This window comes from Mustelus asterias, chromosome 15, assembly GCF_964213995.1.
Source record: "Mustelus asterias chromosome 15, sMusAst1.hap1.1, whole genome shotgun sequence".
Classification (NCBI taxonomy): domain Eukaryota; kingdom Metazoa; phylum Chordata; class Chondrichthyes; order Carcharhiniformes; family Triakidae; genus Mustelus; species Mustelus asterias.
Genome location: NC_135815.1, coordinates 6332068 through 6359869, shown reverse-complemented (window position 1 = coordinate 6359869; position 27802 = coordinate 6332068). Strand labels below are relative to the sequence as shown.

Here is a 27802-nt window from a genome sequence, read left to right as displayed (position 1 = left end):
CGTCGAAGGGCCAAATAGCCTCCTCCTGCTTCTAGATTCTATGCTCCTTCTGGAGCTAACCCAACACACCACCGTCATTGCCCAACAGCTGCTGAGTGGAGACCAACAGACTTTTCAGTTGGGTAATTGCAAACTCGAAATCAAATGGCCTTGCCTGCTTTCCCATCTCCCAACAGCTAAATGTGGAAGTGTTCAACTGCCCCACTGATTCTTCTCCTGGGTGACGTTCATCAGTGCCCAGAAGATTGTTGCTGGATGCTCCAAGATGGGGAACTTTGGTGAACACTAGTTCTGCAACAATTTGTGTTTGAACCAGATGGTCACTCAGTCCTGGGATACAGAGCTGACGGTGGTGGATAGATTCCTCAATATGATGGATTTAGTGCTCTATGTACCTGGGATTCTGAATGCAAGCCGTTCTCTTCAGGGACAGAGTCAACCACCCCCGATAACACAACAATGCTGGAGCACTCGGCTAACACAACCAACCTTCATTTCTAGTTAATGAATCAGGCACTAACAGGGGAGGGGCAAAAGAGTGGCAGAGATTTTCTTTAAGGATGTAACATAGGAGGGAATTTTCCTGTCTGTAGTGGGCGAGGGCAGGGGGGGGATTTTCCGATTTTGGGGTGAGCGTGGGTGGAAAATCCTGCCCGTAATCTTTCTTGCAAAAGCTTATGGCTTGTTACGTCAGCGGCATTCTACAGTGTGGCAATTTAGCCAGAACATTTGTCAGAATACCTGCACCTATTTTACAAAATTGTGGCTGTGGGGCTCCTCAATCTTTACACGGGCTCCTTGGACTGAAAGATCTTGCAAGTTTCTGATGCAAGTGGAGTAGCTACTGCACTTCACATATGAAGCCTCACTATCTCAGCCGGACCAGGGTTCAGTACTACCTTCCTGCAAAGTAGCTTATTATACAGCTTCAGAAGCACATTACAGAGTGACGGGCAGATCTTATTTATTCGCGGGTGAGCATTACTATCAAGGCCAGCATTCATTGCCCATCCCTAATTACCCTTGAGAAGGTGGTCGCTAGCCACCATCTGCAGTCCATTTGGTGTAGGTATAACCACAATACTCTTACCAAGGGAGTTCCAGGTCTTTGACTCAGTGCCAGTGAAGGACAGAGTCCCAAATCAGGATGGTGCGGGGCTCGGAGATTCTTGCAGGTTCTTCCGAGTGTGTTAGCAACAACTTCTAGATATGAAAAATGCAAAGTAACATGCATCGACGGTTTAAAGCGACATCGCTCCATCCTGCTGTCAATTAATTGGACAAGCCGCAATAAAATGAGTTGACGCGATTATGGTGTTTTGCGGAAGCGTGGTGTGAAATATGACGCCTGTGGACAATCATGGGTGAAGAAGATCCAGGTTCCTGTTTGGGACTCCTCACCATCATCACCGCTATGTCATCAATCGCGATCCGCCTTCTGTGGGAGCACAACATTCGGAAAACAGGAACCTCCATGTGGGGGCAGACAGGATGATGGGAAGTGAAAACCGGTGACACCAAAAATTATTGATATGCACAACCGATTTGGCGAGGGGGGGGATAATGCCCAGTTAGAAATGAGCAGCAGAATTGAGACTCCAATTGTAAGGAAGGATAGATAACAATGACCACACCATTTTATGTAATATCTTTAACTTAGTAAAATACCCCATGGAGGTTTACAGGAGCGTGGTCGGACTAAATTTGACACCAGGACATGTCAAGTCATTAGAACAGGTAACCAAAAGCCTGGTGAAGAGGAGGGTTGTAAGGTTTACCAAAACAGGAGGGAGGGAAGGTGGAGAGGTTTAGGGAGGACTTCCAGAGCTCAAGGCCTTTGCAACTGAAGGCACAACCACCAAGGGGACAGCAGTGGGAGTCAGAGATACACAAGAGGACAAAATGGAGGAGAAGAGAGAGATACTTCAGAGGCTTGTAGGGCTGGAGGAAGATAGATGGAAGTGAGGTTGAGGTCATGGAGGGATTTGAAAACTTGAATGAAAATGTTCAGATGTATGCATTGTGGGACCAGGAGGCAATGTGCTTCAATTTGCCCGGGAGTGATGGACGACAGAGACTTGTGCAGCTGGATTTTATGCCCCCTCACCTGTAGAGTTTTGAAAGCAGTGTTCCTTCTGGTTAAATCCAGTAGGTGGCTTGCCCCACCCCCACCCCCACCCCACTGTCCACCACTGATGTTTTCGCTGGCAGGGTGAGGGATTCAGTGCCTCATATAATTCAGCCCATGGGAAAGAGAAAAGTGATTAGCATTTTCCATTGAAGATGGGCGGCACGATGGCACGGTGGTTAGCACTGCTGCCTCACAGCGCCAGGGACCCGGGTTCAATTCCCGGCTTGGGTCACTGTCTGTGCGGAGTCTGCATGTCCTCCCCTGTGTCTGTGTGAGTTTTTTCCGGGTGCTCCAGTTTCCTCCCACAGTCCGAAAGATGTGCGGGTTAGGTGAATTGACCATGCTAAATTGCCCCTTAGTGCCAGAGGGATTAGCAGGGTAAATACGTGGGGTTGCGTGATAGGGCCCTGGTGGGATTGTTGTCAGTGCAGGCTCGATGGGCCTAATGGCCTCTTGCATTGTAGGGATTCTATGAAAAAAAAGTAATTGTAATCATTTGTAAATGGTTCAATGGTGTGTGGCCCCCTCTCCCTCTCGCCCCATCTCTCAGTCGATTATGTGTGAGGTGGGTGTGGTTAGTAGACTGCCAGAGCAATCATTTCCTAATGACTTTAAAGGGACACTGCATTCATTGAAAGATCTTAGCAATTTTTTTCCTTTGGTTTTTTCAATGAGGTGAGACGAGGAATGAGACTTGACATGATTTACTTCATTCATTGATTGCGTGCCTGTCCAAGATTCCAGCCTCACCGAGTGATGTTACACACCTGGAGTTTGTTAGCCTTAAACCACGCTGAGCAGACGGTGCTCATGTTGCGCTTTGAGGCCATCAACTTGTCTGCGGAGTTGTACTGAGTTTGCTGCATAGTCTGTTGGCAGAAGCCGAATCAAGCATCCAGTCATAATACTCTGGTACGGAGTCACGAGTCTTTAATACTCGGCCATTTTTTGGTAGTTCTTATTGCTGTGTCATTCCACCTTGCCAACACTAAAATGCCACCCGCGTGGCAGTGAAACGACGTGTCTGTCCAAAGGGTGGGGCAGGAGGATGGGGGCGAGGGGTCTCCGATGTTTGAGGCGCATCCCTTGTGCTGTTGGTGAAACACCCCAGCAGCTCCCCCCCCCCCCTTCCCACTTCTTCCCACGCGCCACACTGCTTCTCCTTTAGCTTTCCGACTCCCACAAGGCACCTCTTCGGCCATCCTCACTTGGCAGTCTCTGCGTCCGCTTCCCTGCCCCTTTCCGGGACATTCCAATGCTCGCATCTCTGACGCGTCTGCAACAACAACAACAACTTTTGATTTCCTCTGGCTGCTAAAGCATTATATATAAATGCAATTTCTTAGCACTATTTTTTTGCTACGGTGCCATTGACATAGGAAATGTCCCAAGATGCAATATTGAGTTACATAAGGGGTTTTTAAAGTGGAGGAGAGAGAGGGGGAGATGGAGAGGAGGGGAGGTTCAGGGAGGGAATTCCTGTAGCTTTGGCAGTTTGAAGGTACGGCCACCATTGGCGGAGCAGTTAAAATTGGGAATGAACACAAAGACCAGAACTGCCGGGGGGGCAAAGTTCCTGAAGGGTTGTAGGGCTGGGGGTGGTTACAGAGATCGCGGATAATGAAACCCTGTAGGGATTGGAAAGCATGCCAATTTTCAAACTGAGGCATTGCCACACCAGCGGCCAGCGCAGTGGGGTGGCATGGTGGCACAATGGTTAGCACTGTAGCCCCACAGCGCCAGGGACCCAAGTTCGATTCCTGACTTGGGTCACTGTCTGTGCAGAGTCTGCACATTCTCCCTGTGTCTGCGTGGGTTTCCTCAAGGTGCTCCAGTTTCCTCCCACAGTCCGGAATACGTGCTGGTTAGGGTGCATTGGCCATGCTAAATTCTCCCTCAGTGTACCCGAACAGGTGCCGGAGTGTGGCAACTAGGGGACTTTCACAATAACTTCATTGCAGCGTTAATGTAAGCCTACTTGTGACACTAATAAATAAATAAAAACAGCACAGATCAGCAGGCACGTGGGTGTTGGAGAACAGAACTTGGTGTGAGTTGGGATACGAACAGCAGAGTTTTAGGTGGCCTCACGTTAAAGTGGCATGAACGAGAGATTGAGGAAAAGATTCAAGCAAATGGATCTGGGAATGTGGAACTTCAATCCCAGATTGAAGGAGTTCTCCTGGAGAACAGAAGATTGAGAGGAGATTTGAAAGAGGTGTTCAAAGTTGTGAGGGTTTTGGACAGCGTAGATCAGGAGAAACTGTTCCCATTGGTGGAAGGATCGAAAACCAGAGGATACCGATTTAAGGTAATTGGCAAAAGGAGCGAGGGCGACATGAGGGGAAAGTATTTTCACAGAACGAGTGGTTAGGATCCAGAATACGCAGCTGAGGGGGGTGGGGGGGGGCTTTCAAGTGGGAGTTGGATTATTATCTGAAAAGGAGTCAACTACAGGGATATGAGGAAGGGGATTGCCACAAGGTGCTATCTCATTCAGCACTGGCATGATGGGCAGAATGGCCTCTTTCTGTGCTGTGACAGTGATTCTGTCAAGTTTATGAGACATGGAGGGATGGTCAGCCAGGAATGCAGTGGAATAGTCAAGTTGAGAATTGACACTGCATTCCTGGCTGACTATCCCTGCATGTCCCATAAAGGCATTGCCAGAATCCAGATGGCAAGGAAACTGGTACCGCACAGTGATGCATCTCCACATTTTTGTGGTAGAATATGACTAATCTAGCATTCAAATGAAAAATTCCAACTCTTCCCCAGCTTCAGTAACAGGGAATTTATTTCTTGAATAACTTGCACCCATTTGGGTAAATATTCCCACTGCTCCTCTCAGCGTGGAACCTTAACATCAGAAGCCAGAGCATGGGGAATATTCAATTGGCCAAAGGTCAGAAGAGAAGAGAAGGGTGGCCTTCCAAGGATCTGTAGCATCGTGACTGGGTTCGCTGAGGTAGATGGGGGATTGGAGAGGGTGGGGAGATGTTTCCACTTGTGAGGCAGAAAACAAGTCACCAATAAATCCGAATATAAAATGCAGGAGAAATGTCTACCCAAAGGGTGACACAAGTGAGTGGTTTGGAATATCCAGAACCGGGTGGCACAGTGGTTAGCACTGCTGCCTCACAGTGCCAGGGACCCGGGTTCGATTCCCGGCTTGGGTCACTGTCTGTGTGGAGTTTGCACGTTCTCTCCCCGTGTCTGCGTGTGGTTTCCTCCGGGCACTCCAGTTTCCTCCCACAGTCCAAAGATGTGCAGGTTAGGTGGATTGGCCATGCTAAATTCCCCCGTAGTGTCAGGGGGACTAGCTAGAGTAAATATGTGGGGTTTTGGGGACAGGGCCTGGTTGGGATTGTGGTGGATGCAGACCCGATGGGCTGAATGGCCTCCTTCTGCACTGTAGGATTCTATAAAACAGGAAGGCACAAACCTCAGGTTTGAGACATGGGGCAGGGTTTTTCCGGCCGTATTCGCCCCAAAATGGAGAATCCCGCCCAAGGTCAACTGACCTCTGCATGGTCATCGCCCACCTGCCCCCCCACCCCCCTCCCCACCCCCCACCATCCGTTACAATCCCCGTGGCAGGCGGGATGGGAAAATCCCACCCAAGGCATGCAACTTGGGAGCATTTATTCATTCGAAAATGGGAACTCATTCCCCCTCCCCCAGAGTTGTGGATGTTGAGGGTCAGCTGAACGGTGCAAGAGATTAGAGGGGCTGAATGGCCCACTCCTGTTCCCAAGTTGCTGTCTGGACTTGGACGTGTATTACCAGCAAGTTCCCAGCAAACGTTGCCATGGTAAAGTGACTGCATCAAGCTTGCATAGTTTCAGGCAGTGTGTCACAGGGCAGAACTTATCAGACCTGAACCAATCTGCCTGGTCTGGCTTTTAAAACTTACCGGAGCACTCTCATTGGTGACTGGCAGAAGGTCCGGCAATGCCCGTCGCTGCCCCTGGTGCATGAGCATCGAGCCAGCTCTCGTTTTCGGCGTTTCAGAGGGTTGCCCAGTCCATACGGGACCACCTGGCTGTGAGGGTGAAAGTTACAATGAAACATCTGTCTAGCAGCAGTTAATCACAGAGCATATCACGGGAGTTAATCACGGGGCAGCACGGTAGCACAGTGGTTAGCACTGCTGCTTCACAGCTCCAGCGACCTGGGTTCGATTCCCAGCTTGGGTCACTGTCTGTGTGGAGTTTGCACATTCTCCTCGTGTCTGCGTGGGTTTCCTCCGGGTGCTCCAGTTTCCTCCCACAGTCCAAAGATGTGCGGGTTAGGTTGATTCGCCATGCTAAAATTGTCCCTTAGTGTCCTGAGATGTGTAGGTTAGATGGATTAGCGGGTAAATATGTAGGGATATGGGGGTAGGGCCTGGGCGGGATTGTGGTCGGCGCAGACTCGATGGGCTGAATGGCCTCCTGCTGCACTGTAGGGTTTCTATGATTCTATGATTCATACCCAGACTGAAAATATTCCCTCCGACAGGGTTTCCCAAACCGGGTTCCAGGGAAGCCCCAAGGGTTCCGGGTTAAGTCCAGACATTTTTTAAAAAGCTGTCCTCCCAGCTTGACCAATCCAAGGCAGGTTTTTCATCTTGTCGGCTACTGATAGGCACACATGGACGGCACGGCAACACAGTGGGTTAGCACTGCTGCCTCACAGTGCCAGGGACCCGGGTTCAATTCTGGCCTCGAGTCACTGTCTGTGCGGAGTCTGCACATTCTCCCCGTGTCTGCGTGGGTTTTCTCCCACACTCCCAAACTGTGCAGGTTAGGTTAATTGGGCATGGTAAATTGCCCTTAGTGTCAGGGTAAATATGTGAGGTTACGGGAATAGGGCCTTAAGAGGGATTGTGGTCGGTTCAGGCTCAATGGGCCGAATGGCCCCTTTCTGCACTGTGGGGATTCTATGGTTCTATGACCAGTCAGCCTATCAGCAGCCAATGAACCAAGAAGCTGGCCTCTGATTGGACAAGGTGTAAAATGGCCAGTGCCATGGGGGCCTGAGAGAGGTGTGTGTGTGTACGAGAGAGAGGTGAGTGTGTGAGACAGTGAGAGGTGAGTGTCTGCGTGTGCAAGTGTAAGGGATGTATGTATGTTTGTGAGAGAGAGAGAGATGAGTGCGTGTGTGTGTGCGAAATGAGAATCCAGCTCTCGAGCTGCGTTCCGAATATTGAATGAATTTATCAGCAACAGATCAGAATCACTCCGTCCATTAAAAATGACAAAAAGAAGGTAGACAAGAAACAGAAGCAGGAGTGGCCACCAGGCCCCTCAAACCTGCCTCGCCATTCAATACAATCATGGCTGATCTGTACCGGCCTCAGCTCCTTCTCTGTGCCGTTTCCCCATAGCCCTCTATTCCTTGATCTATCAAATGTTTATCCAGTTCCACTTTAAACACTTCTAATGATCCAGTCTCCACCACCCTCTGGGGCAGAGAATCCCAGAGATTCACCACCCTCTGCGAGAAGAGAATTCTATGCACCTCAGTTTTAAATGACCGGCGCTTTACCTTGTAGCTATGTCTCTGTGTTCAACACTTTCCCACTCATGAAAACATCTCACCATCTACGCTGTCAAGCCCTGTCACGATCATATATTTGAATAAGGTCACCCCTCACTCTTGTATACTCCAAGGAATACAGAGCCCGACTATCTAGTCTCTCTTGATATGACAACCGTCTCATCCTAGGAGTTAGTCCGGTGAATTTCCTGTGGACTTCCTCCAATGTTACGATACCCTTTTTTAGGTAAGGGGACCAAAACTGTACACAATATTCCAGATGAGGCCTCACCAATTGCAACAAAATCTTCCTATTTTTAAACTCCAGCCCCTTTGCAATAAAGGCCAAAATGCCATTTGCCTTCTTAACCACTTGTTGAACCTGCCGATTAGCTTTGTGTGATTCATACACTAGAACACCCAGATCCCTCTGTACTTCACTCACCTGCAGTCTCTCTCCATTTAGATAATGATCTGCCTTTTGATTCCTCCTATCAATGTGCATGGCCTCACATTTCCCACATTAAACTCCATTTACCAGGTTTTCGCTCAGTCACCCAATCTATTTCTATCCCGCTGCAGAATCACAGTATCCTCATCACAACCTTTGGACAGTATCCTCATCACTTTGGAGGAAATAATAGCAAATTGGATTATTATCTAAATGGAAAAAAATTACAACATGCTACTGTGCAGAGGGGCCTGGGGGTCCTTGTGCATGAGACGCAAAAACCCAGTCTGCAGGTGCAACAGGTGATCAAGAAGGCAAATGGGATGTTGGCCTATATCACAAGAGGGATAGAATATAAAAGCAGAGATGTCTTGCTGCATCTGTACAGGGCATTGGTGAGGCCGCAGCTGGAATACTGTGTGCAGTATTGGTCCCCTTATTTGCGGAAGGATATATTGGCCTTGGAGGGAGTGCAGAGAAGGTTCACCAGGTTGATACCAGAGATGAGGGGTGTTGATTATGAGGAGAGACTGAGCAGATTGGGTTTGTACTCGTTGGAATTTAGAAGGCTGAGGGGGGATCTTATAGAGACCTATAAGATAATGAAGGGGCTGGATAGGGTAGGGGTGGAGAGATTCTTTCCACTTAGAAAGGAAGCTAGAACTAGAGGGCACAGCCTCAAAATAAAGGGGGGTCAGTTTAGAACAAAGAACAATACAGCACAGGAACAGGCCCTTCGGCCCTCCAAGCCCGCGCCGCTCCCCGGTCCAGGATTGAATCCTGAATCCAGGATCCCCGCCCAATTTTCCAGCCTATCTACATCCTAATATCCTATACACCAAGCTGTACCTCACAGCTACGATGCTTTGTTCATCACAACCTATTAACTCACCCCCACAAACAGTGCACAAAGTAATCAGAACTCCCACCCACCTGACGAAGGGACAGCCTGTTCCGAAAGCTAGTGGCTTTTGCTACCAACTAAACCTGTTGGACTTTAACCTGGTGTTGTTAGAGTTCTTACTGTTTCTATCTGACAGCCAGTTTTCAATGCTAACATACTTCCTCCAATTCCATGGGTTTTGTGGTACTTCTCAAATGCCTTTTGGAAATCTAAATACATGACATTTATAGATTCTTCTGTCTACATCAATGGGGACAAAGTAGAAATGGTTGAGAGCTTCAAGTTTTTAGGTGTCTAGATCACCAACAACCTGGTCACCCCATGCCAACACTATAGTTAAGAAAGCCCACCAAAGCCTCTACTTTCTCAGGAGATTAAGGAAATTTGGCATGACTCTCACCAACTTTTACAGATGCACCATAGAAAGCATTCTTTCTGATTGTATCAGAGCTTAGTATGGCTCCTGCTCTGCCCAAGACCGCAAGAAACTACAAAGGGTCATGAATGAAGCCCAGTCCATCACGCAAAACAGCCTCCCATCCATTGACACTGTCCACACTCCCTGCTGCCTCGGAAAAGCAGCCAGCATAATCAAGGACCCCACTCACCCCGGGGATGCAATGGGCTTGTGGCATTATTGCGAGATTATTAATCCAAAAACTCAGCTAACATTCTGAATTCACGGGTTCGAATCCCGCCACAGCGGATGGTGGGATTTGAATTCAAAAGAAAAAATATCTGGAATTAAGAATCTACTGATGACCATGAAACCATTGTGGATTGTCAGGCAAACCCATCTGGTTCACTAATGTCCTTTAGGGAAGGAAATCTGCCATCCTTACTTGGTCTGGCCGACATATGACCCCAGAGTCAGAGCAATATGGTTGACTCTCAACTGCCCTCCAAGGACAACTAGGCATGGGCCATAAATGCTGGCCGGTCAGCGACACCCATGTCCCATGAATGAATAAAAAAATAAATACTCTCTTCCACCTTCTTTCGTCGGGAAAATGGTACAAAAGTCTGAGATCACATACCAACCGACTCAAGAACAGTTCATTCCCTGCTGCTGTCAGACTTTTGAATGGACCTACCTCGCATTAAGTTGATCTTTCTCTACACCCTAGCTATGACTGTAACACTACATTCTGCACTGTCTCATTTCCTTCCCTATGTACGGTATGCTTTGTCTGTATAGCGCAAGAAACAATATTTTTCACTGTATGCTAATACATGTGACAATAATAAATCCAATCCCTCGATCTACTCTCCATGTTACATCCTCAAAGAATTTGGCCAAATTTGTCAAACATGATTTTACCTTTCATAAAACCATAAAACTTGGAAGTATTTGTTTAATAAAAGGGAACTTTCTTGTTACAATAAATCCATGCGCGTAAGAAATAGAAAACACTTTTATAAATTTATTTTTGTACCTATTGCATAATAATGTTTTTTTGTGTGGTTTAACTCATCAGTATAATAAGGATGTATTTTTGGGATTCCGTCAGTATTCTCAGAGGTCGAGAGGGTTCCGTGGCTGCGAATGTTCGGCAAATCATTGCGTGACGTTCGATTATATATTCCGTGATTGTGTCATTTTTTTGTTATGCAATCCATTGTACAACCATTCTTATGACTCACAAAATTGTGCCGTAATTTAATTATTGAAATACGGGTAGAAATTTAAATGAACCATGCCTTCAATCTTGAATGAAAACAAAATAAGAGTGATTTTAGGAGGGTGATTAGGTAAGTGGTTAGGTAAGGATGCTGAGCGATTGTCTGGTAATGAACTGAATCATTATCAGGGTATGTTGCATAAACAGATAAAATGGCTGCTGAGGGTATGCACACTCAAAGTGGGGCCTTTATAAGTGAATGGCTAGATCGGGCGGCACAGTGGTTAGCACCGCTGCCTCACAGCGCCAGGGTCCCAGGTTCAATTCCGGCTTCGGGTCACTGTCTGTGTGGAGTTTGCACATTCTCACCGTGTCGGCATGGGTTTCCTCCGGGTGCTCCGGTTTCCTCTCACTGTCCAAAGATGTGTGGGTTAGGTTGATTGGCCATGCTAAATTGACCCTAGTGTCAGGAGGATTAGTAGAGTAAATGCGTGGGGTTACGGGAATAGGGCCTGGGTGGGATTGTGGTCAGTGCAGACTCAATGGGCCGAATGGCCTCCTTCGGTACTGTAGGGATTCTATCTCTATGTCTATTCTATGTCTAAATCCTGGTCTGTAGAAGATCAACTGTGGTTCAGTTGGTAGCTGCCTACCACCCTTAGTCCAAAGGTTCAGTGGGTTCGAGTCCCACTCCAGAGACTTGAGCACACTATCCAGGCTGACACTCGCAATGCAGGACTGAGGGAGAGCTGCACTGTTCGAGGCGCCTTCTTTCAGATGGGAACAAATCTACCTGGGAGATACCATGACCATTATTTTGAAAAGTGGGAGAGTTCAGCCCAGTGACCTGGCCAATACATATCAGTCAACCCAACCAGATCACATTGGTGTTTGTGGGAGCTTGCTCTGCACAAACTGGCTGCCGCATTTCCTACATTACAACCGTGACTACACTTCAGGACTATGCCGTGCTGGCTTCATTGATTATAGAGACATTCTAAGGTCATTAAATACGCTCCGTAAATGCAAGCTTTTCAATTTTTTAGTAAGTATCTTTCATTAAGGTAATGCATGCTGCAACATGAAAGTATGTACACTATGCATTGTGGTTTCGAAATTCCTGGCAAAGCCTGTGGTTGGGTGAAGGAAAGAAATTGGGCCTCCACCAGTTTACTACCCGATGAGAAATATCCAATGGGATGGGGCAGTGCCCTGCATGCCCCTCCCCCCACATTAATGCCAGACAGAGAGGCAGAACTGGGCTGATACCATCAGGCATCTGGAATTCCTTCACCTCCTCCTCAGTTGGGACTGCCACCTTGGCTGGGTTCAGAACAGGATTGCTCAGATAATTCATGGACTAAGGTGTCAAAGTTAGAAAGTGACAGAGTTGAAACTCATCCCCAATTGGAGGAGGCAAAGGAACGTGGGATTTCTAGATGTCAAAAAGAGCCGAGGCAATCAGATTGACCATCCACCAGATATTCCAACAATAATGGAGTTGATGGCCAATCACATTGATCAATCTCTGCCAATGAGTTTGCAACATACTCCGACATGAGATGAGGAAAAGTTTATTTATTTGTCACAAGTAAGGCTTACATTAAACCGACAATGAAGTTACTGTGAAATTCCCCTAGTCGCCACAGTCTGGCGCCTGTTCGGGTCAATGCACCTAACCAGCACATCTTTCAGAACGTGGGAGGAAACTGAAGCATTCAGAGGAAACCCATGCAGATACGGGGAGAATGTGCAGACTCCACACAGACAGTGACCCAAGCCGGGAATCGAACCCGGGTCCCTGGCGCTGTGAGGCAGCAGTGCTAACCACTGTGCCACCGTGCCACCCCCAGTGGTAGAGATATCTGGGAACTATGTGTGGAATCTTACAAGAATTTGGCAGTGTCAGTCCTGGAGCGTAAACTGGTGTGGAACTCTCTAGCTCCGTGGCCAGGTTCACTGCAGAGCATCTCCCTTTCATTGCCAAAAAGAGTGGGTGAGGTTTTTGCCATCACTTTTGTGGGGCTGGGACTCTTAAAGCCAGAACACAGTTTCACTGAGATCAGGGGTTGGGTGGGGCGGGGGGGGGTGCATTTTTAATGAAAAAATAATAATCTCCCCCCCCACCCACCCTCTCACCACAGAGGTACCTGTGGCCTTTCCCCTGATTATCCGCAGAATCTGTCTCGCCCCCTCCCTCTCCCCCACCTTGGGTCCTCACTGTCTTCCCCCCCATTAAACCGCTCCCCCAGCAACATCATCACTGGCATCTTCCGCACCCCACAACCCCACATCACTGCCGACATCCCCACCTGTCCCCCTGTCATTGTCCCCTTCTCCCCCACACCATCATTGCCAGCACAGCCGCACCACTGATCATCGCCAGGATCCCCCCCCCATAATCATCACCAGGAGTCCCACCCCCTACCCCGATCATCGCCAGGATCCCCCCCACCCCGATTACCGCCGACAACCCCCCCTTCTCCCCTCTGATCAATGTCAGCATTCCCCCCCTCCTTCTGCCCCCCCAACCATCGTCAGCATCCATCCCCTCCCCAATGTTTATGAAGCAGAAGGGACTTTTCAGTTAGAGATAATAAAATAAAACAAAACTTACTCCAACAGATAAGTCAAAGAACAGGATTTAATAAAGAAACTTCATTACTCCAACACTTGAGGCCTCACCCTGGGCCATTCCAAGCTCTCCCACTCTTTATACTGAGTCAGCTGGTCAGCTGATCATAATATCATTTTGTCATTGGTTACATAGTTTGCTGGGTCAGCTGACCCTTACATCTTGTTACCATTGGTCACATTACAACAGATCCAATGTTATCATTGGTTACATTCTAACCAGATTCCCTTTTTTTCCCAAAATAACTTAAGACAATCATCCTCCAGTATTCTTAACAACTTTCCAGTTCCTGCACCCTTTTTTGGAAAACAGTCGAATAACTGTCGATTTGCACCAAGCAAGTTAAGTTTGGAAACTTCCTTGTTTTCCAGCATTTGTTTAATGCTGACTAAATCAGTTGACTTTTCTGTTACACTTTTTGTTGCGTGAACATTGTCCCAGAAAGACCGATTGTCCACATAACACTCAATTGATACTTTCTTACCCAATGTGGACATAAAAAGTAACTCTGTTCATGTGTCAGACAAATATATCCCCATATCCACTGCCCCTGCTAACATTCGGGTTTTAGCCGCCAATGTACTTCTGACTACCCTTTTTATTTTCTTTGCTTCTCAGCCCAAGGGGCAACATTTTCCTTCCTTACCAACCAAGAATATTACGAATCCGGTACCACTCGAATGTCTATCTGGTAGATTGGCACGTGAAGCATCACTAAACACAACTAACTTCATGTCTTCCAGTTCTCCTTATGCTGGGAATTTAATTACACATTCTTCTAAATTTAGCTTTTCTTCAAGTTTTATTAGCCTGCAAGATCTCTCTGACTGGGGCATGGTGGCACAGTGGTTAGCACTGCTGCCTCACAGTGCCGGTTTCAATTCCAGCCTCAGCTCACTCTCTGTGCGGAGTCTGCACGTTCTCCCCCTGTCTGCGTGGGTTTCCTCCGGGTGCTCCAACTTCCTCCCACAGTCCGAAAGATGTGCGGGTTAGGTGCATTGGTCATGATAAATTGCGCCTTAGTGTCAGGGGGATTAACAGAGTGGGGTTATGGGAATAGGGCCTGAGCGGGGTTGTTGTTGGCGCAGGCTTGATGGGCTGAATGGCCTCTTTCTGCACTGCAGGGTTTCTATGATTCAACCTATTACTTAGCTCTAGGACATTATAGCTCCCATCTGGTCTTGTCTGTGTGCATAGCCAATGTAGCTGTCCTATCATACTCCTCAACAAATCTGTTTCTTTTTCTTTGACCCATTCCTCTTTATCCATCGAACTTTCTCTGGTGATGGGATGGGATTAATGCTGTTTAGATATCCCTGTTGACTTATCGTTACCCCAGATGTGCTTTGTCGGATATCAAGACCAAGGTATGGAAAAGCACCAGCTGCTTGACTCCCTACTTGAAATTCTGTCTTCAGCTTCTTAGTTGTCCTTTTTCCAAACTCTTCTGTGGCACCCCATAAGAAATCATCCACATGCATCATGAAAATTCCAGCTAATTTTCCTTCAGACTTCCAGTAGAATATTGCTGGATCTGCTTTTAACTGGACACAGCCAGTCTTCAGCAATCCAGATCGTACAGAAAAATTCCAAACACTTGATGCATCACTTTGCCCATAGACACATTTGTTCAATTTCCACAATTGTCCCTGTTTATTACCTGCTTCTTTGGGTGGCCTCAAAAAAACTTTTCTCTGAAATGTTTCGCCCTGCAGAAATGCTGCTTTGATATCAAATGATTTACACATCCAATTATTAGATGCTAGAACAGGAAAAAAATGTTCAGTGTCACTTTCTCTGCTGTGGATGAATCGACACTAATGTCTCTCCCATCCAAATGTGTTTCATACCCAAGGGCTATTAATCTGGCTTTAGCTCTATAGGTCCCATCTTGCCAAACTTTCTCTGTGCAAACCCACCTCTGGGACAAAGCAGGCTGCCCTTCATCAGGTACCTCGGTGTACACCCCAAATACTTTCTAACTGTCCAGCTCTCTCTGTTTGGCCTCTCTTACTTCCACAAGCTCCATTTTATTGGCAGCTGTCAATATTTCCTTATCATTGGGTTTCTACTCCTATTCCTGTCATCGGTTTAATTCCTAGCCTTCCTTGTTAAACTCCGATCTCTACTGCTGTGTCTGTTTCTGTCAGGGCTGCTAATCTCAGACCTCTGTTCTCTGTTAACACACCTTTGGTCTCAGATTTGTAACTTTTTCCTGGGTTTGCGAATGCTCACTGGCTCATCCTCAGGACTTAGATCTCACTTTTATTGTTTCCATCTGTCCACCCCATTTTCCCAATCTATAGCTTTGGCTTCCTGTCGTCTCTCCTGGATGTTGAGTCAGTGTTTATACTTTCCTGAGGCCTTTCCTGCTTTCCCGATTATAGTGGCCTCCCTCCACTCGCTTGACCCTTCGGGTATGTATGGTACCACTGTGCCTACTTTGGGGATTGAAACCGGCACGGTGAGGCAGCAGTGCGAACCACTGTGCCACCGTGCCACAGTCAGAGAGATCTGGCAGGCTAATAAAACTTTAAAAAAGCTAAATTGAGAAGAATGTGTAATTAAATTCCCAGCACTAGGAGAACTGGAAGACAGGAAGTTAGTTGTGTTTAGTGATGCTTCATCTCCTGCTTCATTGGTACTTTGTTGATCCCCTCTCATCTATTGTTGACTGATCCTCATAATAGCTCAGTGTATGTGCATGTGAGGTACAAGGTGCCTCCTGCACTTCTGCATCTTGCTCAGATGCTCCAAATTCATATCCCATTCCCACTCTCTCGAAGAGTGAGCTCGCACAGTCTGGTTACCGTGTTGTAGCATAACTACCTTGCCGTCTGTCCCTATCACTTGCCTCGGTCCTTTCCATTCTTTTAGGCCCTCTCTTTTGTAGTCGACCATATCCCCTTTCTTGAAGTAAACCCCCAATTGTCTCATGCGATGCCTTAGGTCTCGTCTTATCCATTGGTAAGGGCATGGAATGCCCTGCCTGCAGCAGTAGTGGACTCGTCAACATTAAGAACATTCAAATGGTTATTGGATAAACATGTGGATGATATTGGAATAGTGTAGATTAGAGGGGCTTTAGATTGGTTCCACTGGTCGGCGCAACATCGAGGGCCGAAGGGCCTGTACTGCGCTGTAATGTTCTATGTTCTATGTTCTATTGGAAACGTTGGTTTCCACGTATTCTGGGTCACATGTCATTTCAAAAACACGGATTTCTTCTTTTCGGGGAGTTTACTACACAGTGATATGGGGAATCACATTGGAAACGGCGATTCACAATCCCTTTAGCATTCCTTTGATGTAAAAGTATTTTATCAGTTTCCCATGTGCCTCTTTTTCCCCATTATCAAATCGGTTATATCCGATTTCAACACTAGGTCTGTTATTAACGTAACTGTCTCTGTTTAAGGGCCTTTGTGTCCCATTTGGTCTGGTACACGGCTGAGTCACCATTGACTCCTCCATTCTGGGTGCTATGACATTCCGGTCTGTATTGAACAAGGTGGCAGGGAATGATTGTTTCCCAAAAAGCTTCTTTTAATGATACTGCCATTTGATCAAAGAGGAGCTCTGTTCCCTTGAATTGTATTTAGTCATTTCTGAAAGGGTATCTATGTACGACAGAAATGCACAATCCAACAACCTAACAGCCAATACTGCATCTGGAATCTCCAAATTAAATTTCATTAACTTGTTACAGCCCTTACCAAAATCCATGATGTACTCTTCCATGGACTCATAGAATCATAGAATCATAGAACCCCTACAGTGCAGAAAGAGGCCACCTGGCCCATCGAGTCTGCACCGACCACTATCCCACCCAGGCCCTACCCCCATATCCCGACACATTTACCCGCTAATCCCTCTAACCTACACATCTCAGGACATGAAGGGGCAATTTTAGCATTGCCAATCAACCTAACCTGCACATCTTTGGACTGTGGGACGAAACTGGAGCACCTGGAGGAAACCCACGCAGACACGAGGAGAATGTGCAAACTCCACACAGACAGTGACCCAAGCCGAGAATCGAACCCAGGTCCCTGGAGCTGTGAAGCAGCAGTGCTAACCACTGTGCTACTGTGCCGCCCACGGTATCTTTTGATTTGATTTGATTTATTATTGTCACATGTATCAGTATACAGTGAAAAGTATTGTTTCTTGCGTGCTATAAAGACAAAGCATACCGTTCATAGAGAAGATGTGGAGATGCCGGTGTTGGACTGGGGTAAGCACAGTAAGAAGCCCCACAACACCAGGTTAAAGTCCAACAGGTTTATTTGGAATCACGAGTTTTCGGAGCACTGCTCCTTCATCAGCTGAATGGCCAGCAAGGGGGGGGGGGGGGTGTGGCAGGGGGGGGGGGGGGGTGGGGCAGGGGTTGGGGCGGTGGTCACTGTCTGCGGGGCCGGAAGATCCCGCTGGCGGGAACGGTTGGAGAATTTCAGCTGGTGACTTTGGTGACTCACAGAAATAACATTGCACTGTAAAGAAGGTTGAACTGAGGACCTTGTGAATAGTGTGGACAATGTCTATCCATCAGTGCATTATTTCACCTGGATCATAACTGCAGAAAGAGGACACCATTAACCAGCTTTAACTAACACTCGAGGTTGCATTAAATCTCCTCCAGGGCAGAGTGTTGTGGTTTCAGTTCCTCCTCTGTGAGTGTTTAGGTCCTACAATGTTCCGTGTGCCCAATGTTGGAACACTTAACTGGCATCAAACATTCTTATGATCCCTCCGAAACAAGATGGCGAGTATATTCTCTTCCATACATGTGGTGTTATTTCGACAGATTGGCCTGAATTTGCTTCCTGACTCTGCGCCCAGAGAACAAATCCATTTTCAAACACTCTCCATTAACCCTGGGAAATTAAAGCCACATGTAACCACTGCACACAACGCTGATCAACATTGCCTTGCTTCAATGAATACACTGAGATGCTGAGTGTGGAACTGGCACTTGCTTGTAGTCAGAAGGGGAAAAGTCAGAGCAATGTTTCTCTAACCTTACCCCATTGTCTGCTTGCTTTTTAAGTGTGAATATGTGGTATTATGTGTGTGTGTGTGTGTGTGTGTCCCCGACCGCTCGCCTCACCCCTGCCATTCCCTAAAATTCCTACATTTCAACAGTGATCACAACTTCAGAAGTACTTCATTGGCTAGAAAGCACTTTGGGATATCCTGAGGCTGGGGGAACACGATACAATTACAAGTCTTTCTTTCATCCTCTTTTTAATAATCATTTCTGCTTTCAAGTATTATGCACTGCACTTGAAAAGGCAACTGTGGGATTAGGATTCCACTGCTGTTTCTGATTAAAAAAAACTCAACGTTCTCACAACTCAACAAACAACGTTCCTCCTCCCAACCTCTCCCTTCCTTCTTTTAATAATGAGTTTACATTGATGTCCCCTCGTTACTGATTCATTGATGACCTGGTGGCACAGTGAGTACCATCCCGGGCCTACAGACTAGAAACCTAGGGTTCGAGTCCGGCTCCAGAAGGTGGTGGCCAAAGAAGGAATGTGGTGAAGCAGGTTGGGTATCGAAGGTCAATGGCAGGCGCTGAAAGTGGGAGAGAAATTGGGGCAGATTCCTGGGCAGCCGTGTGACGGACAGAATGTTGGAGCCTACACATCACTATCCAAAGCTCCAGATTGCAACAACTCGCTGAGTGATCTATAACTCACCACCACCAGTTACTGATTCACACACATTTTATCGGGTATCCTATTAGCTTTGCTATTTTTGATTTGATTTTGATTTGATTTACTCTTGTCACATGTTTTAACATACAGTGAAAAGTAATGCTTCTTGCGTGTTTTGCAGACAAAGCATGCCATTCATAGGGAAGGAAAGGAAAGAGTGCAGAATGTAGTGTTACAGTCATAGCTAGGGTGTGGAGGAAGATCAACTTAATGCAAGGTAGGCCCATTCAAAAGTCTGACGGCAGCAGGAAAGAAGCTGTTCTTGAGTCGGTTGGTACGTGACCTCAGACTTTTGTATCTTTTTCCCAATGGAAGAAGGTGGAAGAGAGAATGTCCGCGGTGCGTGGGGTCCTTAATTATGTTGGCTGCTTTGCCGAGGCAGCAGGAAGTGTAGACAGTGTCAATGGATGGGAGGCTGGTTTGAGTGATGTACTGGGCTACATTCACGACTTTTTGTAGTTTCTTGCGGCCTTGGGCAGAGCAGGAGCCATACCAAGCTGTGATACAACCAGAAAGAATGCTTTCTATGGTGCATCTGTAAAAGTTGGTGAGAGTCGTAGCTGACATGCCAAATTTCCTTAGTTTTCTGAGAAAGTAGAGGCGTTGGTGGGCTTTCTTAACTATAGCGTCGGCATGGGGGGACCAGGACAGGTTGTTGGTGATCTGGACATCTAAAAACTTGAAGTTCTCGAACCTTTCCACTTCGTGATGTGTAGCAATAGCAAAACCACTGGTTTTAACGACTTAAAATGTTACATCGGCTTAACGGGTTCATAGAACCATAGAATCCCTGCAGTGCAGAAGGAGGCCTTTCGGCCCATCAAGCCTACATCAACAACAATCTCAACTAGGCACTATCCATAAGACCATAAGACCATAAGACATAGGAGCGGAAGTAAGGCCATTCGGCCCATCGAGTCCACTCCACCATTCAATCATGGTTGATTTCAACTCCATTTACCCGCTCTCTCCCCATAGCCCTTAATTCCTCGAGAAATCAAGAATTTATCAATTTCTGTCTTGAAGACGCTCAACGTCTCGGCCTCCACAGCCCTCTGTGGCAATGAATTCCACAGACCCACCACTCTCTGGCTGAAGAAATTTCTCCTCATCTCTGTTCTAAAGTGACTCCCTTTTATTCTAAGGCTGTGCCCCCGCGTCCTAGTCTCCCCTGTTAATGGAAACAACTTCCCTACGTCCATCCTATCTAAGCCGTTCATTATCTTGTAAGTTTCTATCAGATCTCCCCTCAACCTCCTAAACTCCAATGAATATAATCCCACGATCCTCAGACGTTCATCGTATGTCAGGCCTACCATTCCTGGGATCATCCGTGTGAATCTCCGCATATCCCCCCATAAGCCCACATATTTACCCCACTAATCCATTGTAGAGGACGGTTGAGAGTCAACCACATTGCTGTGGGTCTGGAGTCACATGTAGGCCAGACCAGGTAAGGACGGCAGATTTCCTTCCCTAAAGGACATTAGTGAACCAGGTGGGTTTTTACAACAATCAGTCATGGTCATCATTAGCTGTTTAATTCCAGATTTTTATTGAATTCAAATTTCACCGTCTGCCATGGTGGGATTTGAAGCCAGGTCCCCAGATCTTGCTCTGGGTCTCTGGATTATTAGTCCAGTGACAATGTCACTACACCACTGCCTCCCCTAATTATTGGGCATTAGGCGGTGAGCTAATTGAGGTCATTCAGTTGATGAAGTTCTTATTGCACCATTTGCTTATTTTAAACATAGGAACATAGAAAACAGGCCAGGAGTGGGCCAATCAACCTCTCGAGCCTGCTTTGGCATTCAATTATATCACGACTGATCATCAACTTCAATGCCATTTTCCGCAATATCCCATATTCCCTGATAACTTTCCTAGTTAGAAACCTGTTGAACTCTGTCTTGGACATACCCATTAACTGCGTGTCCACAGACCTCTGGGGTAGAGAATTCTAAAGCTTCACCTCCCTCTGAGTGAAGAATTTCCATCCCATCTCAGTACTAAATATCCTGCCATTTATTCTGAGAGTGTATCCCCTGAATCCAGATCCCAGCCAGAGGAAACATGGCGGGAGTCTGGATGCTGTATCTACCCGGTCGAGCCCGCCAAGAATTTTGTAGATTTCAATGCGATTACTGCTCATTCTGCTTTACTCAAGACAATACAGACCAAATCTCCTCAATCTCGCCACAGAGGGCAATCCCTCCATCAGTCTGGTGAACTTTTGTTGTATTCCCTCTATGGCAAGACTCTCCTTCCTTAAGTAAGGAGACCCAAACTGTACACAATCCTCCAGGTGTGGTCTCACCAAGGCTCTATACATTTGCAGTAAGACATCTTTACTCCTGCATTCAAATCCACTTGCAATAAAGGCCAACAAATCATTTGTCTTCCTGATCACTTGTTGCATGTTGGCTTTCAGTGGCTCATGAGCAAGAACATCCAGGTCCCTTTGGACATCAACACTTCCCTTTGTGTTTTTTCTACCAAGGTGGATAACCTCACATTTTTCCACATTCTATTCCATCCGCAATGTCCATGACCACTCACTGAGTCTATCTAAATCCCCTTGAAGCCTCGTTGCATCCTCCTCACAACTCACATTCTGAACTAGTTTTGCGCCAGTAACAAACTTGGAAGGATTGCATGTGTTCCCCACAGCTAGATCATTGATGCAGATTGGGAGTAGCTGGGGTCCAAGCTATGATCCTTACTGTGCCTCACCAGTCACAGTCTGCTTGTCTGACAACAACTTGCTTATTTCTTCTTGAAACTCAATTTGTTTAGCCCTTAATCTTCCACACTTCAAGACATACAAGATTCATCTATATTAAGGTTTATTTATTAGTGTCACAAGTAGGTTTACATTAACACTGCAATGAAGTTACTATGAAAACCCCCTGGTTGCCACACTCCGACGCCTGTTCGGGTACACTGAGGGAGAATTTAGCATGGCCAGTGCACCTCACCAGCACATCTTTCAGACTGTGGGAGGAAACCAGTGCAGCGTTTTGGGTGGCACGGTGACACAGTGGTTAGCACTGCTGCCTCACAGCACCAGGGACCCGGGTTTAATTCCAGTCTCGTGTGACTGTCTGAGTGGAGTTTGCACATTCTCCCCATGTCTGTGTGCGTTTCCTCCGGGTGCTCCGGTTTCCTCCCCCACTCCAAAGATGTGCGGGTTAGATGGATTGGCCATACTAAATTGCCCCTTAATGTCAGGTGGACTAGCTAGGGTAAATGCATGAGGTTATGGGGATAGGGCTTGGGTGGGATTATTGTCAGTGCAGACTCGATGGGCTGAATGGCCTTCTTCTGCACTGTAGAGTTTCTATGACTCTATGATTCACCTGAAGGGAACCAACGCAGACACTGGGAGAACATGAAAACTCCACACAGACAGTGACCCAAGCTGGGAATCGAACCCAGGTCCCTGGCATTGTGAGGCAGCAGTGCTAACCACTGCGCCACTGTGCTGCCTGGTGCCACTGTGCCTCCATTCTCATAATTTAATGCTTTTATAAATAGGCAACTGATGAAATTTCTCCTGCGGTGCATCAAGTCATAATGACAAAGTTTGGGGTCTCGGCGCTAATATATAATGATATAAAAGTTCCTGGCGGGATGTAGTTATTTTTGTTATGCAGCAGCCAATGTGGCTTTGAGCTCCTGCTCAAGGTACATAATTAACCTCAGATTTAACATCAGAAAATGTTGAAACAATAACAGAAATGGAGGGATAAATTTCAGCTCCATTCGTGATTTGGCCATGGTCGCTGAGGCTTTGCGATTTTTCAACAACAGCCTGGAGACAATTGCGACTGAACTCTGCAGGAATGCACAAGACCAGCAAGTTGTATGTCGAACTGTGGATTTCTGCAGCTGTGTAAACAGCTGTAGGGACACCATTGAATGGTGCAGCAGTTGTTCTCCAGGTGGACCTGGCCTGGCCTGCTGACACACTCCACACACTAGCCCCACTTTAAGGCTCTGTAGATTTTCACTATCATTGCCATGGTCACCATCGTTGCCATGGTCACCATCATTGCCAAGGTCACCATCGTTGCGATGGCCACCATTGTTGCGATTGTCACCATCGTTGCCAAGGTCACCATCATTGCTATGGCCACCATTGTTGCCATGGTCGCCATCATTGCCATAGCCACCATCATTGCCATGGTCACCATCGTTGCCAAGGTCACCATCATTGCCAAGGCTGCCATCATTATCATGGCCACCATAGTTGGCATGGCTACCATCATTGCTGTGTCATATGATACTGGGTCGTTCAGCAAATTTTGTCTTTTGATTAGCGCTTAAAAATGATAGCAACAATGGTCAAAAGTATTGCAATTTGGGTTATAGAGGTTTACAGCATGGAAACAGACCCTTTGGCCCAACTTGTCCATGCCGCCCTTTTTTTTGAAACCCATAAGCTAGTTCCAATTGCCCGCATTTGGCCCATATCCCTCTATACCCATCTTACCCATGTAACTATCTAAACGCTTTTTAAAAGGCAAAATTGCATCCGTCTCTACTATTCCCTCTGTTCCAGACACTCACCACCCTGTGTGAAAAAACTTCAATACTTAATTTGCTTAAATGATAACTTATATCAATTAAGGAAATATCTTCCCTCTGTCAGAGGTGGGTGCTCCTAAATCCATAAGTCTCTCTGCTCCTCTCAATATTCTACCTCCCAGCATACATTTGTTGTTCCTCTGTTACTTTCTCAATCTTTAAATCCCATTGGTTATGGAGGCCAACTGTTGATCCAGTTGATCCAAGATCCCAGATGCTTCCTGGCTCCCATTATTGGCTTTCACATTCAAGCAAAAATATTCGATCCTGAGCCAAAGTCTCTCCTTATCCTTCCTGATAAAATCACCTCACGTTTCTCACATTAAATGTTATCTGATAACATACTCCTTCCGCGTTCCCTTGTAGTTGCTCACAGTTCCCCTGATGGCAACCATCATTGCCTACTCCTGGGTCTTCTGCTAGTATTTCTCCCCCATTCCATTAGAAAGAGTGATGACCCCACAAATACTGAAAGTTTGGGATGCTACACTTCAGATTATCCTAGTCCCATCCATCCACAGCCAATCTCCACGTCATAATTCCAATAGATTTGCGATGGATCTCCGATTGTTCCAAGGTCAGATATTACTTTCAAATAGACGCTAAATCAAGGCTCCATCTACACTCTCAGGTGGATATGAAAAATTCCCATGGCAAAAAAGAGTAGGGAACATCTCCGCAGTATCCTGATCAACATTTATCCCTCAAACAACATCCCTGAAAAAAAACTGATAATCTCATTAGTCACCCGTCCTAACTCTGTGTGGGAGCTTGCAATGATTAATTTAGCACCCACACTTACTGACGTAACAGTGATTGCACTTTTAAATGTATTCAATTAGCTTTGGGATGTCCTGAGATTATAAAATTCTCAATATAAATACAATCTCTTTGTTTTCAATCATTTCTGTGGGAGGAAAATCTCTCCTGGCTTCTCTCTCTCACTCAAATCAAATGATAATGATCAAAATTTTTCTCTGTGTCAGGCACTAACACTTGACAATGTGCTGGAACCTCGTGGATAGACTGAATGAATGGTTTTGATTTGATTTATTGTCATGTGTATTAGTGTACAGTGAAAAGTATTGTTTCTTGCGCACTATACAAACAAAGCATACCGTTCATAGAGAAGGAAAGGAGAGAGTGCAGAATGTAGTGTTACAGTCATAGCGAGAGTATAGAGAAAAATCAACTTAATACGAGGTAGGTCCATTTAAAAGTCTGACGGCAGCAGGGAAGAAGCTGTTCTTGAGTCGGTTGGTACGTGACCTCAGAATTTTGTATCTTTTTCCCGATGGAAAAAGGTGGAAGAGAGAAGGTCTGGGGTGCGTGGGGTTATGCTGGCTGCTTTTCCGAGGCAGTGGAAGTGTAGGCAGAGTCAATGGGTGAAGGAAGGAATGAATGAATTGCTACCTGTAGCATCTGCGCTCTCTCTTTCTCTCTCTCTCTCTCTCTCTCTTCACCAACCATATCAACACACTGTACAACTTGTTTCTTGTAGCAATACTTCTGTGTTCATCCACAGATGCCTGACTGCTGAAGGGATATAATTATAGTACAGCAAAAATACCTCAATATAATGAAAGCTGATCTATGATGTTAAATATAGTGCAGAGACAAAAAGACCCACCCTGCAAAATAGTTATTGTTGCAAGCAGCTCGGTCATGCTCTGGTATATGTGAGTGTCTGCATGTGTGTCTATTTGGATGTATTTTTGTAAATGTGTATCTGAGTCTAACCACAAGGGGTAAGAAACTCAGCAGTGTTTATTAACCTATAAATCTTTATTGCCTCTCATTGAGCTTACTTGTAAAGAAAGATGGAATGCTCATTTATGTCATACCTTTCACATAACTTGGAACATTCACAACCGGTGAAGTATTTCTGAAGTGCCCGTGATAATGCAGAGAATGCAGCAATTAATTTGTGCACAGCCAGCTCCCACAAACAGCAACGCGATGATGAGATAATCCGTTCCGGTGATTTTGGTTGAGGAATAAGTATTAGCTAGGACACTGGGGGGAATACCCCACCCCTCTTGCAAAGTGCCAAGATCTCTTACAACCACAAGATTGACTGAAAGGGTCCTTGTTCCAGGGTGAAGCTAAAGGCAAGCGGCTCCGACCAATATAAATGTTCCTTTGCAGCCGTTTAGATTTTATGCTGAAGTCTCTGGGGTAGGGAATGAACGCTCAACATTCTGATGCAGAAGCAAAGCACGTGTCACTCACTGAAAAAGCATGGCTGGCATGGAGAATGCCAGATCGCGAGTGGTGGAGAGAGAACGGGAAGGAGTGAGAGGGTGAAAGAGGAGAGGAGAAAGAGAGAGTGGGAAATGAAGAAAACCAGGCCAAGAGAGAGACTGGGCCTGTAGCACAGAAAAGAACAAAGAAAATTACAGCATAGGAACAAGCCCTTCAGCCCTCCAAGCCTGCACCGACCAGGATATCAGCTGCGATGACAGTGTAGTAACACTACCAGTATTACAGGTTGATGTTATCATGTTATGTATCAGCTCAACTGTCAATTATCTAATTTAGAGATTAGAGCTTCAGTTCCTGATAGCATAGATACTGGAATAAACTCCATTGGATCTACACCTCCAGACTAAGCACAAAATATTGGGTTACCCTTAAGGAAAGGACTGTGCCCTGCCGCACTGAATCACAGCATGCTTACAGCGCAGGAGGAGTCCATTCGGCCCATTGTGTCTGCACCAGCTCTTCCAAATAAGCAGTTCACCGAATTCCATTCCCCTGCCTTCCCCTATAAACCCCACGCATTCTTTCTTTACTGATAACACTCCTTTTGAATACTTCAGTTGAACCTGTCTTCACCACACTCTCAGGTAGAACATTCCAGACCTTAGCCACTCACTGCGTGATAAAGATTATCTTTATATTGCCTTTGCTTCTTTTATTAATTACTTGAAATCTGTGCTCTCTCATTCCAGATTCCTTCATGACTCCTCATGATTTTGAATATCTCTATCAGATCTATCTCTGTCAGTCCAAAGATGTGTAGGTTAGGTGGATTGGCCATGCTAAATTGTCCCTTAGTGTCCAAAGATGTGTAGGTTAGATGGATTGGCCATGCTAAATTGCCCCTTGTGTCCAAAGATGTGTAGGTTAGGTGGATTAGTGAGATAAATACATGGGGTTGTGTGGATAGTGCAGCGGTGAGCCTGGGTGAAATGCCCAGTCGGTGCAGACTCAATGGGCTGAATGGTCTCCTTCTTTACAGCAGCAATTCTATAATTTTATGATATGACCTCAGCTTAGCCCTCTCTCCTCCAAGGAAAGCAGTCCCAACCACTCCAATCTATCTTCATCACCCCAGTTCCTTGTCTCCGGAAACTTTCTCATGAATCTTTCCTGCACTTCACATCTTTTCTAAAATTGGTGCCTCGAATGAGTGGGAATAGCTCACTTCTATACTAAAAGTGAGACACCCACCATTCTGAGGGATTGGGCAGAATTTTCCCGCCCTGCCTGCCGCGGGAATCATAGCAGGCGTGACAAGGCCATGCAAAGGTCCCTTGACCTCAGGTGGGAATTTTCCGGTCTTAGGGTGAGCGCGGTCGGAAAGTCCCGCCCATTGAGTCTAATCCATCAGTAGATGGCAGAACTGTCCACAACTGTTCTGATGTGGTGAAAGGGGTTGGTCGATGGGCTGGGGTGGTGGGTTCACTCGACTCATCCTTGGTCAATGGCTATCTTTGGAACCCTGCTGACATAGGTTCTGCTGGGTCCATTGGTTGCCTAATGGGTCGTTAGCTCACAAGGTAGCCACAAAGTTGTGCCAAGAGCTAAGGGAGGAGGTGCAACTGTTGCTTACAGATTTGACTGCCATATTTTCAGCGTTTCCACCGCAACAATTCCAAAACTAAATCATATTTCAATAATGGTAAAGCTTTCAGGAATATCCTGAAGTTTTGAAAGGTGCTATATAAATGCAAGTTCTTCCTTTCCTTCATTCTACCTTGATCTGCTTTCTAAATAGGAGTCCACATCTATTCCATGTCTGACCATGGTAAACTTTAATGCAACAATTTTTATACTACATTATTTAACAAAAGTAAACTTCTTCACATTCAGCCCAAACATTTATGAGATGATTTCAACATTGAAGCTGCAATCTTTCCTTTTTCTACATAGATTTTCTTCCCCAGTTTTCCTAACATGAACCAGGGCAATGTGGTAACCTGGAAATGCCACAC

The 27802-nt window shown here is 46.3% G+C and overlaps 1 protein-coding gene across 1 annotated transcript in view; it reads right to left on the bottom strand.

Annotated features, from left to right (window-relative positions):
* Nucleotides 1-2354: 2354 nt before the first annotated feature.
* The window catches only part of LOC144504777 (endothelin-1), a 40473-nt gene continuing 15025 nt past the window's right edge, over nucleotides 2355-27802 (bottom strand). The window contains exons 3-4 of the mRNA XM_078230520.1: nucleotides 6048-6176; nucleotides 2355-3407 (exon numbers count right to left, since the gene is read on the bottom strand). Of these exons, the coding sequence (XP_078086646.1) occupies nucleotides 3296-3407; nucleotides 6048-6176 (241 nt within the window). The 3' untranslated portion in view covers nucleotides 2355-3295. The remainder of the gene's footprint in view (nucleotides 3408-6047; nucleotides 6177-27802) is intronic.